This window comes from Kogia breviceps, chromosome 12 (genome assembly GCF_026419965.1).
Source record: "Kogia breviceps isolate mKogBre1 chromosome 12, mKogBre1 haplotype 1, whole genome shotgun sequence".
NCBI classification, from domain to species: Eukaryota; Metazoa; Chordata; class Mammalia; order Artiodactyla; family Physeteridae; genus Kogia; species Kogia breviceps.
In genome coordinates, this window is record NC_081321.1 from 6,280,108 (window position 1) to 6,294,180 (window position 14,073).

The window sequence follows — 14,073 nt, forward strand, 5'->3', positions numbered from 1 at the left end:
GGAAGCTACTGGAAGTATCGTGTCAAACCAACCAAGCAGCGTAAAGCCATTTACTTTATTTCTTACCTCTACACCTGCCAACTGCCTTCCCCTGCCTGCCTGTGGCTACATGTGCCACGGAGGTGACAGTGTACCCTGGACTACAGAGTTTTAGGCAGGAGAAGGGCGATTCCTCTAGAGAAAAGAAAAATTGGAAAAATATTAAGAAACATGCTTGTGATGTAGAAATTTTCCTTCTTTTTAATAATTGGAGGAATAGAAAAAAAAAATCAACCTGGAATCTGACAAATAACAGAAAAAGGAAGTCCATCCCTGCCAGAGAGAATGTTGTTTTTTTTTTTTTTTTTTTTGCAGTACGCGGGCCTCTGACTGCTGTGGCCTCTCCCGTTGCGGAGCACAGGCTCCGGACGCGCAGGCTCAGCGGCCACGGCTCACGGGCCCAGCCGCTCCGCGGCACGTGGGATCTTCCCGGACCGGGGCACGAACCTGTGTCCCCTGCATCGGCAGGCGGATTCTCAACCACTGCGCCACCAGAGAAGCCCCTCATTGTAGTTTTTTGATACCTCATTTTCATTTCTCTAATAATTAGTGATGTTGAACATCTTTTCATGTGCTTTTTGGCCATCTGTAGGGTACTATTACCTTTCATCATCTCATAAGGCTTTCTTCTCCATCCTTCAGTAATTTCCTTGCCTGTGGGCGAATACTTGTAGGGATCTTCTGGTGTTTTCTCTGTATGGCTGTCTCCTCTCTGATCATCAGTTCTGTGCACTTTGGCTCTGTCTTCTCAACTCAGGGAGTCTGCTGAGCCCTGCCTTGGTTTCTCCTTCTAGCACCTCAGCTTGGAATCTCTCTCAAGGCAGTAAGCTGGGGTAATCACAGGGTTCGGTCTCCCAGGAATCATTGTCTTTGGTACCTGAAGTCCACGCCTTGAAAACCATTGTTTCATATATTTGATGTTTTTGTTGTTGTTGCTGTTGTTTGTTTGTTTCAGAAGGGAGGGTCAATCTGATTCCTGTTATTCCATTTTGGCCCTAATCAGATAGGCATTTATTAAAAACTCAACATGTTCAAAACAGGACTCATGTTTTTCATCAAACCTCCTCCCCTGGTAATCTTCTGCATCTAGTTGACTTCTCTCTTTTTCTCATTCTTCTCTCTCCAATATTTACTCCATCACGAAATCTTTCGGCTCTCTGCAAATTTTATCCATAATATGACTACTTTGTATCACCTCTACTGCTGCCACCGGCTCTGAGCTGCCATCATTTCTTGCTGGATTACCAAAATTGCCTCCTAACTGGCCCCTTTTATGCTTTTTTCCACATATAGTCTGACCTCAATTCAGCAGCCAGAGTGAGCCTTTCAGAATGTAAGTTTGTATTACTCTGCTTTGGTTGCCTTTGTAATTCCCTAATGGATCTAGCATGTTTTTGCCTCAGGGCCTTTGCACTGGTTGTTGTCTCTTCCTGGAATGCTTTCCCCCTAGATCTCTGAATATCTAACTTCTTTCAATCTTTGCTCAATGTCAACTTTCTCAATGATGCTATTTCCTTAACATTTTTTTAATTAAAAATATTTTAATACAGCTCTGTGCCTGTTTTTTTGGAATAGATAAAACATCTACATGGCTCAAAATTTTGAAAGATAGGAAGAGAATACAGTGATAACTTTTCTTCTCCCCCAGAGACCACCACCATTTCTTATATAACCTTCCAGCAATATTTTATACATATAAAGCAATATAAAACCACTCTTCTTTTTTATACAAATGGTAGTATTTTATATACACTGTTCTGCTTTTCATTTATCTTAGAGATTGAATGGCTACATCATATTCCATTATTTGGATATTCCATAATTTACTTGAAACTTTGGTACCAGACCTTTCAGAATTCAGGATTCTAATCCTTTGCTATTATGAACAATGCTGGGATGTCTAACCTTGTGCATATGTCGTTTAACTCATATGTGAGAATATCTGTGGGAAAAATTAATGGAATTGGAATTGCGGGGTCAAAGGCATGTGGATTGGTAATTTTGATTACATGTTGCCAAATTGCTGTTTATAGAGTTTGTACCAACTTACATTCAAAAAAAAATGCATGAGTGTCTGTTTTCTCTACGTCTTCACCAATATATTATCTTTGCCAATCTTACTGGTAAAAAGATAGTGTTTTAATTTAAATATTTTCCTTATTATGAGTTAGGTTAAGCCCCAAAGTCCAAAAGCAATTTGTATTTTTTTCTGTTAGTTTTCTATTCACAGAGTATTGGTTTTGTCCTTATTTTTCTACTCCAGTGCACTTGAAGAGTAAGATGCACATGACTTTGTGGGAAGAGAGTGGGAACCAGAAAGGACAGAGCAGTCACTGGATTCTCCTGAGATCACATTTGATGATTACAATAAGGACCAGGGACTCAGAATCTTAAATTTGCCAGGAACCTTAGAAATAACATAGAATTGAATTTTTAAGTTTTTACCATTTCCATCTCCTCCACCCACTGAACTCCTGCCTCCATTGGAGTCCTGAAGGTGTTTCATTTCTGAAAACATTTCTAATCATTAAAAGAACTGCAGGACTTCCCTGGTGGTGCAGTGGTTAAGAATCTGCCTGCTAATGCAGGGGACATGGGTTCGAGCCCTGGTCTGGGAAGATCCCACATACTGTGGAGCAACTAAACCCATGTGCCACAACTACTGAGCCTGCGCTCTAGAGCCCGTGAGCCACAACTACTGAGCTCACATGCTGCCACTACTGGAGCCCGTGTGCCTAGAGCCCCAGCTCTGAAACAAGAGAAGCCACCGCAGTGAGAAGCCCGTGCACCACAACGAATAGAAGCCCCCTCTCACCACAACTAGAGAAAGCCTGCGTGCAGCAATGAAGACCCAACGATGAAAACCCAACACAGCCAAAAATAAATAAATAAATAAATTTATTTAAAAAAAACCAAACTACAATCAATGTATGCTCCTTAAATGTAACCCACACCACTTGTGTATGCTTTTGTGTAGACTATATGAGAAAACGTTTTCATTTCCACCTATACAAGTCCACAATCCTAACGCCTAAAATGCTCTTAAAAATAGAAAGTGTTTTAATAAGTTTGGCACCAAAACTTATTTAGTGGCAAAACCTGACAGTAACTGGTGGGTATTTGTCTAGAGCCCTTATCTAACTCACTTACTGTGAATATTCAAATGTTTTTCAGAATTATTCTTCTGTGTTCTTACAGGGTGTTGCTGGGGCCATTACATTACATTACATAGATGGTATATTGCACTTCTGAAATCGGTAAAATCTTGAACACTGAAAGGCATTTGGCCTTGAGGGTGTCAGATAAGGGATTGTGGAGCCGCATTTGGACTTAAAAACTCATCATTACTTAGGAATGTTTTAACTCTGCCCTGGTGTTCTTGAATTCAGGTCTGTGTGAGTCAGTTCGTGTAAAGTTGTTCAGACGAGTCCAGAAGAGTCAGTTGTGCAATAATATCGTGATAATATTCTACCATAAATACTTATAATGCTTATCCCAAGTTTTGGGTACTTCTCTGGCCTTTAAATATATCTTAAAGAATACAGATTATTTAAAAATATTGTTAGTGACTCAACTTGGGAACAAAAATTTCATATCACTCCTCTCTTAAGGAATATTTAGAGATTGGAAAGTGAGCTGTTAAAAAAGCTCTTATATCTGCAACTATGTATGCGGGAAAATAAGGATTTTCTTCATATTGTACAAGCAAAACAAAATACAGAAATAACTTGTTATCTACAACTCTAATTGTAAATGTGGGCATAAACTTAATTGTTCTCATTGCCTTCCTAAGTAAAATATTTTAAATATGGTCTCATTAAATATTTTTATATTTATTAAATACTGCTTTTAATTCATTTTACACAATGGGCTTTCTCATAAAATTTTATTTGGAAGTTCTATTCAATTACCCAATGGTTATAAAAATGGAAGAGGACAAGGATAACTAGAGATTGTGGAATATATCTTCTGCAACCCTAGGGCGGGGGTGGGGGGAATAAAGGTGACCTTTGGGTTGTTTCGGGTGAAGAGTGTGGAATGGAGTATAGAAAAGAGAATTTATTTCACACAGTGTCTTTCTGCATCACTGATTTTAATATGGATTCTTAGTGGTTGCCAACAAGTGGTTAGATAATTTTTTTTTTCTTTTTTTACACACTGCTCTTTGGATTCTGACTTAGTGAATTCTGGGCTCAGTCCTCCTCCTCCATCTCTTTCTTGATCCAGTCCACGTAGTTGAGTAGTTTGGTGTAGAACCCGTACCCCTTGCTGCAGCCGATGCCCCAGGATATGATGCCTGTCGCCACCCAGCGATCATTTTTCTCATCCCTCACTGCAAAGACCCCTCCGCTGTCCCCCTGACAGGCATCTTGCTTTAGAGTCGGGTCCCCGGAACAGAACATGTTTTCAGAAAACACATCTTTTCTATTTTTTTTCCGGAGCCATTTCTCACAAACCTCTCGCTTAGCTACGGGCAGACGGACAAACCTGAGGCTGTGAGAAAGTCTCTCCTCCATGATCCCAAAGCCACTGACATAGCCCATGAGACCCTGGTCATAGAAGGTCTCGTTGTCGGGGAGGCAGATGGGGAGGAGGTTGGGGCCCAGGGTGACACTGTTTTCCAGTTCCAGGAGGGCGATGTCCCCCTCGAAATTGTGGGACTCTTCCTGGCGGTAGTCCGGGTGGATGCTGACCCTGCGGACGGGGTGGTTGGCCAGCTTGGTGATCTCTTCCACGTCGACGTGGCCCAGGAACACGTCCACGGTGGCGTTGCCCTGCGCTTCGTACTCCTTGGGGTAGAGGGTGTGCGCGGCCGTGAGGATCCAGCGGTCTCCCAGCAGCGCGCCGCCCCCTCGCCCGTGGATATTGGTGAAGGCCTGCCAGGGGAAGTTGCCCATCTTGGCCTTCTGGCCTCCAACGATGCGCTGCTTCTGTTCCACAGGGTTGACGGGTTTCCCGCACACTGGGGAGGAGAAGGGGGCGGGGCGGGGGAGAAGGGGGCGGGGCGGGGGAGGAGTCAGCGCCCGGCACCGCGGGCTGTCCCCTCCCCTTCTCCCCCACTTTTTGGCTCGGGGCCCTTTCTTCTCTCTCCTCCCTCCCTACTCTTCCGTCTTTGGCATATGGTCAGCCTCTTCTCCTCCTTCTTGTTTATTCTTTCTGGGGCTTTTCTCGCTCTTTTTTTTCTTTTTCTTGTTTTGGCCGCGCCGAGGACCCGTACCCCCTGCAGGGGGAGCGTGGCGTCTCAACCACTGGACCGCTAGGGAAGTTCCTCTTGCTCTTTTTAAAATTCCTGATCTCCCACCTAATCAGTGAAAAGTCCAGGGATGTCGGGACAGGCCAAGCTCTCTGGGTTCGTCTGCTCTTCTGCTGCGGCGTCTCCTCGCCTTTTTCCTGATTCCTCCCTCACCCCATGTCTACCTTCGCTTCAAGCTGAAGTGTCTCTCTCTTCTCTGTGCCATGCCTCCTCTGAGGCCCTGCAGGGCTGCCAGGGCCACAGGGGACGGAGGAGGGTTTCCACTCACCTGGCAAACACCGAGGCATCTTCTCTCCTGCCAGCTCGTTCTTCCAAATGCCCTGAGCTGTGCAGGTGTACCGCCCTGAGGGGAAAGGGGCTGCGTTCAGGCTGGGAGGTCGTGGGCAGGGGCCAGTGAGCACCAAAGTGCGGAGAGGGAGAGGACAGGCTCAAAAGGAAAGGTTCAAATATATGTGGATGGGATATTGAAAGTGTTAAGAGGCTCCATACGTATATTTTTGTTTTAATGCTAAGTGGAAAAATCAGAATACTTAACTCTTATATTCTACATGATCCCTATTTGTGAAAGTAGACACAAAACCTGCAAGGAACTTATCAAACTCCCATTAGTGATTGCATCTTGGTGCTGGGTAGTAGATGTTAATGGTAGCTATGTTTTGGTTTTTTGGGGGTTTTTTTTGGCGGTGCTGGGTGGATCTTAGTTCCCCAACCAGGGATTGAACCCACACCCTTGGCAGTGAAAGAGTGGAGTCCTAACCGCTGGACCGCCAGGGAATTCCTGCCAGCTATGTTTTCTGATCACGGACAGTGTGCCCGTGCTCATTGCTCAGAACTTTATCTGCATTATCTCATTTAAGCGCCACCGTGAGGCTTTCAGATATGCATCATTATCCCCACCCTAGAGACGAGGAAACTGAGTTTAAATAATTTGCACAAGGTCACATAATTTCTAAGTGTCAGAACCAAGATGCAAAATGGGGGTTGTCTGACTTCAAAGCTCAGCTCTTAAGTAACACCTGGAATAGTCTATAAATAAGATTTTTTTTCCTTTTTTTGCATGTTTCACACTTATTGTACAAACCATGTGATTTCTTTTATTAAAAAAAAAGTTTTAAAGATACCCATAGATGAGTTTGAGAGTAATTTAGTAAACCTAAATGCAGAAATTCACAACATAGCAGCCTGAGAGGTTATGTGGGGAGAAGGCTGAGGAAGTCTCACTGATAAAGCTGTAGTGGTGGTGGTGGTGATGGTGGTGGTGGTGGTGATGATGGTGGTGATGATGGTGGTGGTGGTGATGGTGGTGGTGATGGTGGTAGTGATGGTGGTGGTGGTGATGGTGGTGGTGGTGATGGTGATGGTGGTGGTGGTGATGGTGGTGGTGGTGATGGTGGTGGTGATAGTGGTGGTGATGGTGGTAGTGGTGATGGTGGTAGTGATGGTGGTGGTGGTGGTGGTGGTGATGGTGGTGATGATGGTATTGGTGGTGGTGATGGGGTGGTGATGGTGGTAGTGATGGTGGTGGTGATGGTGGTGGTGGTGGTGATGGTGATGGTGGTGGTGATGGTAGTAGTGATGGTGATGGTGGTGATGGTAGTAGTGATGGTGATGGTAGTGGTGGTGATGGTGGTGGTGGTGGTGGTGATGGTAGTGGTGGTGATGGTGGTGAGAAGAAGCTGTTTATGAGATTCAAGTTTTTCTTTGTATCAGCTCAGATGTTTCCTTCTTCAGCTTTACTAGATGCCTCTTGGTACCTCAGAAGCCAGTGCCCTGGATAAATATCTTAATATTCACTTTGTAGGGATTCTGTTGGAAGAAATTGCAGAAGATGTGCCAACGAGAGGGAGAAGGCTGCCATTTGCATGGGTCCCTACCTCGCTCAGATGTGCCTGTGCCATCTCTGGTTTGCATCTTGTAATACGGCTCGTGGCAGTAGTACTGGATATGGGCCTGGTAGGTGTTCACCCCCGTTGTGGTGGTATAATTGAAGGCTCCATTAGGCAAGCTTCGGGGCTGCCCGCAGTCCTTGACTTGGAGAGAACACAGGGCCGCATGAGAGCTGGGAAGGATGGTACCAGCCTTCAGTGGGAGGAAGGTGAGCAGTCTGCCCACAGAGCAGGAGTGGACCCACAGAACATGCTGAGAACCTTCGGGAAATATGGTGAGGGGGGGCCTCTCGTGATGTACGGGAACTGGATACAATGAAATTCAGCTCTGGGTACAGCCTGTGAGTCCTGCTGAGATGAGGGCTGACTGGTTCCTGGATGGGCCAGAGGCCCAGAGGGTCTTTTGGGGGAGATGCTTAGGCCAGACCCCTCTTCCCTTCTCCTCGGGGGAGACACATCCCTGAGTTGCAACTTACTCTTGCACCTGGGCATGGCACGATGCCAGGTGCCATCGTCCTGGCAGACAGCTGTGAAGGACAGGAGCGCCTGTTTCCCCTGTTTGATCAGAGATAGAGGTGCTGTTAGTACAAGGAGGTGCTGCAGCTCCCTTCCTGTCCTTGCCCACACGGGAGCAGTAGGCATACAAAGGCATCTCTCAAGCCCTCAAACCTTAGCACCCATGGACGTGGCTCCTTGGTCCTTCTTCCTAGCCGGGCCTTTCAGACCAGACGTACCCATGGGCACACATGAGCCACACAGCAGGAGGCCAGACCTGGGGCTACTTGTTAGACCCAATAATCCTCTCTCTAGACTCTTGCCTGTTTCCACTGAGGTCCAATGGAACTCCACAATATTTTTTGGTTTTGTTTTTGGGTTTTTTTGGTGGTACGCGGGCCTCTCACTGCTGTGGCCTCTCCCGTTGCGGAGCACAGGCTCCGGACGCGCAGGCTCAGTGGCCACGGCTCACGGGCCCAGCTGCTCCGCGGCACGTGGGATCCTCCCGGAACGGGGCACGAACCCGCGTCCCCTGCATCGGCAGGTGGACTCTCAACCACTGCGCCACCAGGGAAGCCCACACCCCACAGTTTTAAATTAAAAAAACCAACAAGCCCAGTTGTGTGTTCTCTGCATTGAAACAGAAGTTTCTGCCCTGAAGTGGAACCATGTTTCTCTTCCTCTGGAGCACCTCATCGCCCCTAGACCGTAGTCTTCTTAAGGGCAAGGGCCTTTCCTAAAACACTGGCGCAGCCCAGCCACTTTCAAGGGTGCTTGAGGATGCTGAAGTGTGCTAAGTGCTGTCGTAGGTGAGCAGATGGCAGGGACCAGGGCAGGAGATGGCCCCCCTGAAATGAAAAGTGATTGGACAAAATGAATGAGTTTTATTAAGATCAACAGTCATCCCAGAAAATTCGCCCTGGAACAGATTGCAAGAGGATGTGTATGAAGACTAGGATGTCCCAGTGAAATGTAAATAATGTGACATAAACCGTGTGACCTGTTTTAAACTCTGTGATGTGGATGACAAATGCCAAGGTAAAGGTGCGGGTGGCATAGGACCATAGGACGCGGCGAGTTGTAACCTGAGCAGAGAGGAGGGGTCTAGGACACTGAGTCCTTCCTGGAGCAAAAGGAGCAGTTACCTGGCTAACTCAGCTTGATGCAACATTCAAAGGTAAGCTCCACGAAGCCTGCATGAATATGTGTTTCTTTTCAATGTACTTCCCACATCCAGAACACTGCCTGACACTCAGTAACACGTAAAATGTTTGTTCGGCGACTTTGCTACAGCTGAAGGACAAACCAAAGGTCTCTTCTCTGATTCAGAGGGGGTCTTCCAAGTGGCTCTATTGAACAAAGATGGGATGTCCAGTCCCAGGTCCCTGCCCAGGGGTAACTCCAACTGCATGCTTTTTAAAAATAGCATTTTAGTGTACCAGCTTTTGTGAGATTGACGAGTGGAGAAAACCACATTCTTTCCCGAGTCCGCAAAGCTGAGGACAGGGTGGTGGACCTGGGGTTAAGACCACCAATGTACAGAAAAGGAGCCCCTTCTGGCTGTTAGGTGGGATGCTGCCCGATTCATGAATCATTGAATAAAGTCAGTTAGGTCTTTAAAAAAAACCCCAAAATCCCCAAACCCAGATCCCTGGAGCAAGAGGCAGGGGATTTGGTGGTAATCCTTGCTGTACACAATCCCGGGGGAGTTGAGTCACTCCTTGCACTTCACTTCCGCCCCCGCCTCTTTGGTTCCTAACTCTACAAGGAGTAATTGGGCAAGGCTAGTAGCTCTTGAACTTGGCTGGGCATTAGTATCATCTGAGTAGCTTTTAGCAATCCTGATGCCCAGGCTGCACTCCAGACCCATAGACTCATCTCTAGCAGGGGACCTGGGCATCAGTATTTTAAAATCCTGAGTGTTTCCAATGAGCAGTCACGTTGGAACAGGCCGGGTGACCCTTCCAGCTCAAACATGTATGATTCCACTTGGGGCTGAGCCTCAGTCTGCTGTGGGCCTGGCTGTGTGAGTTATTCCCGATGCTGGGTCAGTTCCTCCCCCTCAGCTGTGCCTCTTACCTCCGTGAGCTGGTAGCCTTGTTTGCAGGTGGCGATGAAGTAGTCCCGGAACTCGTACTGAGGCTGCAGGTCCTGGATGATGGTGAACGAGTCTAGGGTCTTGGGCTGGGGGCATTTGATGACTGGCAGGGAAAGCAGAGGGCACATTTATTACAGAGCCACTGGCCTTCCTTCTACCCACTACCTCCTGCCCCCTTGCTGGCCAGTGAGGGGCCCCGGGCAGCCTTACTTTTGCTGGTGTAGTGCAGCTTCCAACCCTGGCTGTCCCCTGACTCGTCTGTGAAGAACAGCAGGTCCACGGAGTTGCTGCTGGTGTCAATGGGCTCTGGCCTTTGCTTCCCACAGAACTCACCGATGTTCCTCTCGTTGGCATAGATCTGATGGGGGAGGAGGGAGGGTCACCTCTCCAGGTCAGACACTTTCCCCCAGGGCTGGGCCGGTGTTGCTGGGGGTGGGGATCCTGCTTTGTGTATGTTTTCAGCTGGAGGGTAAAAGGGATCCCAAGTACCCAGCTGCCAGGTGTGTAGGAACCTGCCCAACTCACGTGTGACGTTGGCCATTTCTGTACCAGTTGGCCAGAGGGTCCAGCGGGAAGGAGGAATAGGAGGAGCCACATGGTGATGGGAGGGAGAGGGCAGGGTCTCCGGGGGTGGGGAGTTCTGCTGTACCTGTAGCTGGTCGTAGGGACAGTGGACTTGCTGGTGGTCATCGATTTCGAAAGGCTCCAGGAACTTGAGTTGGAGGGTGAGGCCCCGCTCTACCCGGATGCTGTAGTTGCAGCGTAGGTCGGGGGGGTAGGGCCGGGGGTACTCCAGGCTGGAGATGTAGCCCGACGGCTCTGTGAACAGCTCGCTGCTGCACTCGACTGTGAGAGCAAAGCCGGGAGCGGGGGGGGGGGGGGGTCACCCGGAGACTCGGGCTGGCCCAATAAACCCTTGCTCAGTCCCTGCCTCCCAACCCTGACCTCACCCTGGCAGGAATGCCTGTCCTTCTGAAGCTCGTAGCCCGGACGGCAGGAACAGAAATAGCCACCAATGTAGTTGTGACACAGCTGCTGGCACCGGGGCTGGGGATTCTCCTCGACCAAGTTGAGCTGGGAGGCACATTCGTCCAGGTCTGGAAGAGATCCCGGAAGGAAGGATTCAGTTCCTGCCGGGGGACTTCTGTGGTGGCGCTGGTCTCAGCGAGGTCACTCACCAGAGGCCTAAATAGACAAAGTCAGCTCCTGGCCACCTGGACCTCCCGGCCCCTCTAACGCTTTCTGGGAACTGTCCAGCGGGGACAGGGCCCAGGTGGACCGCCCTTTTCTGGAAAAAGCTCTCTTGGGAAAAGCAAGGAGGGCCAGGCGTCCTGCTTCTTGGGGGTCAAGGTTCTCCTTTCCCGGCCCCCGTGCAATATGGGGCCTGGGACACGGGCACAGGGGCCGCTCACCCACAGCTTGGTAGTAGGCCAGGAAGCCCTTGTAGAACATGACGGTGCCGTTCTCCTCGTTGGAGAAATCCGTGTGGAAGGTCAGTAGCATCTTGTTCCCTTGGGACATAAACTCCTTCCTTCCGGGAGGGTTGCCCAGTGGAGAGCCCAGCTGCCCACAGAACCTCCCCAGGGTTTTCTTATCGGCAGAGATCTGGTGGAGGAAGGACAGTGCGGTAGGAAGACAGCTGTTGAGGGGACGCGTCCCACGTGGAGGGTCAGTGAAGGTCATCCTTCTCTCGTCCCAACGAGCGGATCATGCCTCCTTGCTGGACGGCCTCCAGCTGCTCTCTGCCTGCTGGGCTCTGGCTGTTGCAAGCTTCCCCAGGTGCCTTTCCTCTGTCCCCTGCATCTCCATCTGCTAACTCTGCCCGTTACCCTGTCCCCCAGACGTCGCCCTTCCCCTTTTATGAGCCCCGGCATGTTTCAGACCTTTCTTCACGCCCATCTCCTCCTGTGCCCACCTCCCACTGGAATCCTGGTAGCCTCTACCTGGCCTCTATCATTCCTTCATCCCTAGAGCCTGGATGGTCTGCTTTACCTTCCGCCCTGTCCTTCTACCTCGTCTTAGTCAAACCACTCACGTCCAGCCATGCCTCGGGACGGACTCAGCTGAACGTGAGCCTCCGGGGCCTGGTAGCCTTAGCAAGCGCGGCTGAACTTCCCTTACCTCTTTCTTCACAGACTCCTTAACCCCTCCAAAGCAGAAGACATCTCTCCCCCAAACTCATTCTTCACCATCCCTTGCCACCAAGACCCCTCGCCTCCAACACTGCCGTCTCAAGTCCTCTGGGCTAGGAAGATGTTTCATTTTCATGTTATTCTTTCATAACCTCCAGGAGGTCTCCTTGGAATAGTCTTTATGGGCTGTGTGCACGCTCTACCTGAATCCTGAGTCAAGAATCTCATTTTTATTGGATGTAGAAAGATGGGACTGGGACGGTACCCCTGGTCATGCCACAGGTGAGGAGACAGCTCCTTGTCCTTGCTGAAGCCTATGCTTGAGCCACCACCATGAACGTCTCCCTTCCCCATGTCCCTGTGTTCCCGGTGAGGTGGCAGCCAAGGTGATACTCTCCATGGAAACAGGGAAACTGAGGCACAGCGATTTCCCAAAGACTCCTAGCAAGTAAGAAGATGGGGCAGGTCTCTCCGATTCCTGTAGGCAGTGCATTTCCTGAGAGTGGGGCCTGTACCTTCCCTCTGTGTCTCTCCCCTCAGTCCTCCCCTAGGGGCTCTCAAACCAGTGGACACCCACCCACGGCATCACTTGACTTTCAGAACCCCACTCGGCCATCAGCTTCTACAGGCTTGGGGCTTTGTCCACAGGTGGGGGTCCTCTCCAGGGTGGTCAGAACACAAGTTCCCAGGTTCCAGAGACACCCAGCTCTTCCTCAGCCCACCCAACCTGCCCCCCTACCTTGACATAGTCATAGAGACAGCCTTCCGAAGGCTCCAGGTCAAACTGCCAGAAGACGAGCTTCACCCTGTATCCCGAGGGGACCGTGATCACAGTGGTGGTCTCAAGGTTGTCGGGGTAAGGCTTGGGGTACAGAGGGGAAGTCACTTCCCCATAGAGCTTCCGAGGGGTGAAGACGGAGCCTCCCACCCTGTAGAACAGCACTGGCACCAGGACGTATAAGAGCCACCTGCCAAAAAAAAAAAAAAAAGGTATCTGTAGGGCTGGAGGGGTGCAGCAGGCTTGCTGTTTGGGCAGTGGCTGCGGAGGGGGTGCGGATGCTCGTACCGCCCGGCGTTTTCCTCTCGGCCCATTCTCGACCTCACAGAGATGTTCTGGGGGGCGGGGGCGGGTGGAGCGCAGAGGCTGGTCTCTGCAGCTGCGGCGTCGTCCAGGGCAGTGTCCAGTCCAGAGGTCATCACACTCCCTCCACCTCTCTCCCCAGCCTCCTCCTCTGCCCTGTCCCACCACTCCCCTCCGCTTCCCGGAATAGGGCTGGCCTGGGACCAGTTAATTGAGGGTGAGGGTTTCCAGGCATGGCTCTCTGAAAGCGCTCCCAAAGGCTCAGCAAAGGCTTCTGGGAGAAACCACCTATGGAAGATGGTTTCGGGCACAAAACGATGCCTCTCCAGGGCCGAGTGGGTCCCCCATCTCGCTGCTCCCTAGGAGCTGGAGGAGGTAGACAAGGTGGCATCACCTCCTGGGTCTGAGGTCTCCTTCTGTCCTCAGGGGGAGGGACGGGGCGTTTGTGTTTGCATGTGTGCACGTTGGAAGGCGTAAGGTATATACGGAGGGGAAGTGTGTTCCCACCTCCCTGAGTAAATCTGGGGGCAGGGTTGCCTCCCGTGCCCAGGATTCTCTGCTCTGGCTTCCCCCTCCCTCCTTGGTCCCCATCAGCCTTACTCACATTTCTCAAGGCCCGTTTTTGGGTCCCTGACTCTCCTGACAGCGTCTTCATCCAGTCTGCGTCCAGGGAGAGCAGGGTGACGCAGAGGAGGGAAGGGGGAGGGAATGAGGGGGAAAAGGGGGGGACCATTACGGGAGGAATGTTGGAGGGAATGAACTATTTGCATAAACCAAACCACACACACAAAAAAATCTGTTTCCAGTGTAATTTAGTTTTGGTTTTGAAATCCCTGATGGTGGTGCCACCTGCTGGCCACATGGGGAAGGTCTGGAGATGGGTCTGCATTTTTAGGGTCAGAAAAGCCTTTGGTCGGAGGCCCAGACTTCCGTTTCTAAATCTGATGGGGGGCTTTCCTGGTGGCGCGGTGGGTGAGAGTCCGCCTGCCGAGGCAGGGGACGCGGGTTCGTGCCCCGGTCCGGGAAGATCCCACGTGCCGCGGAGCGGCTGGGCCCGTGAGCCGTGGCCGCTGCGCCTGCGCGTCCGG

General features: G+C 50.3%; 1 protein-coding gene across 2 annotated transcripts; it reads right to left on the minus strand.

The window, feature by feature from the left end:
• Positions 1-4,113: 4,113 nt before the first annotated feature.
• Positions 4,114-13,789, minus strand: C1R (complement C1r). Of its 2 annotated transcripts, none has more exons than XM_059082523.2 (11): positions 13,590-13,789; positions 12,644-12,872; positions 11,185-11,377; positions 10,723-10,869; positions 10,422-10,618; positions 9,983-10,130; positions 9,754-9,875; positions 7,656-7,734; positions 7,168-7,323; positions 5,562-5,636; positions 4,114-5,002 (listed from the first exon to the last, which is right to left on the minus strand). In XM_059082523.2, coding segments are annotated over exons 1-11 (2,118 nt in total). In that variant the 5' UTR covers positions 13,592-13,789; the 3' UTR covers positions 4,114-4,232. The 2 variants fall into 2 exon arrangements, with proteins under 2 accessions (XP_058938506.1, XP_058938505.2); XM_059082522.2 differs by lacking the exon at positions 13,590-13,789 and adding an exon at positions 12,971-13,116.
• Positions 13,790-14,073: the final 284 nt, after the last annotated feature.

Bases quoted from the DNA above. Each gene is read 5' to 3' on its own strand.
- C1R (XM_059082522.2), bottom strand. From the start codon at position 13,101: ATGACCTCTGGACTGGACACTGCCCTGGACGACGCCGCAGCTGCAGAG. The intron at 10,870-11,184 runs GTGAGCGGCCCC...GATCTCTTCCAG, and splicing joins GGCCTACTACCAAGCTGTGG to ACCTGGACGAATGTGCCTCC. The intron at 10,131-10,421 runs GTACAGCAGAAC...CTCCCCCATCAG, and splicing joins GTCCCTACGACCAGCTACAG to ATCTATGCCAACGAGAGGAA.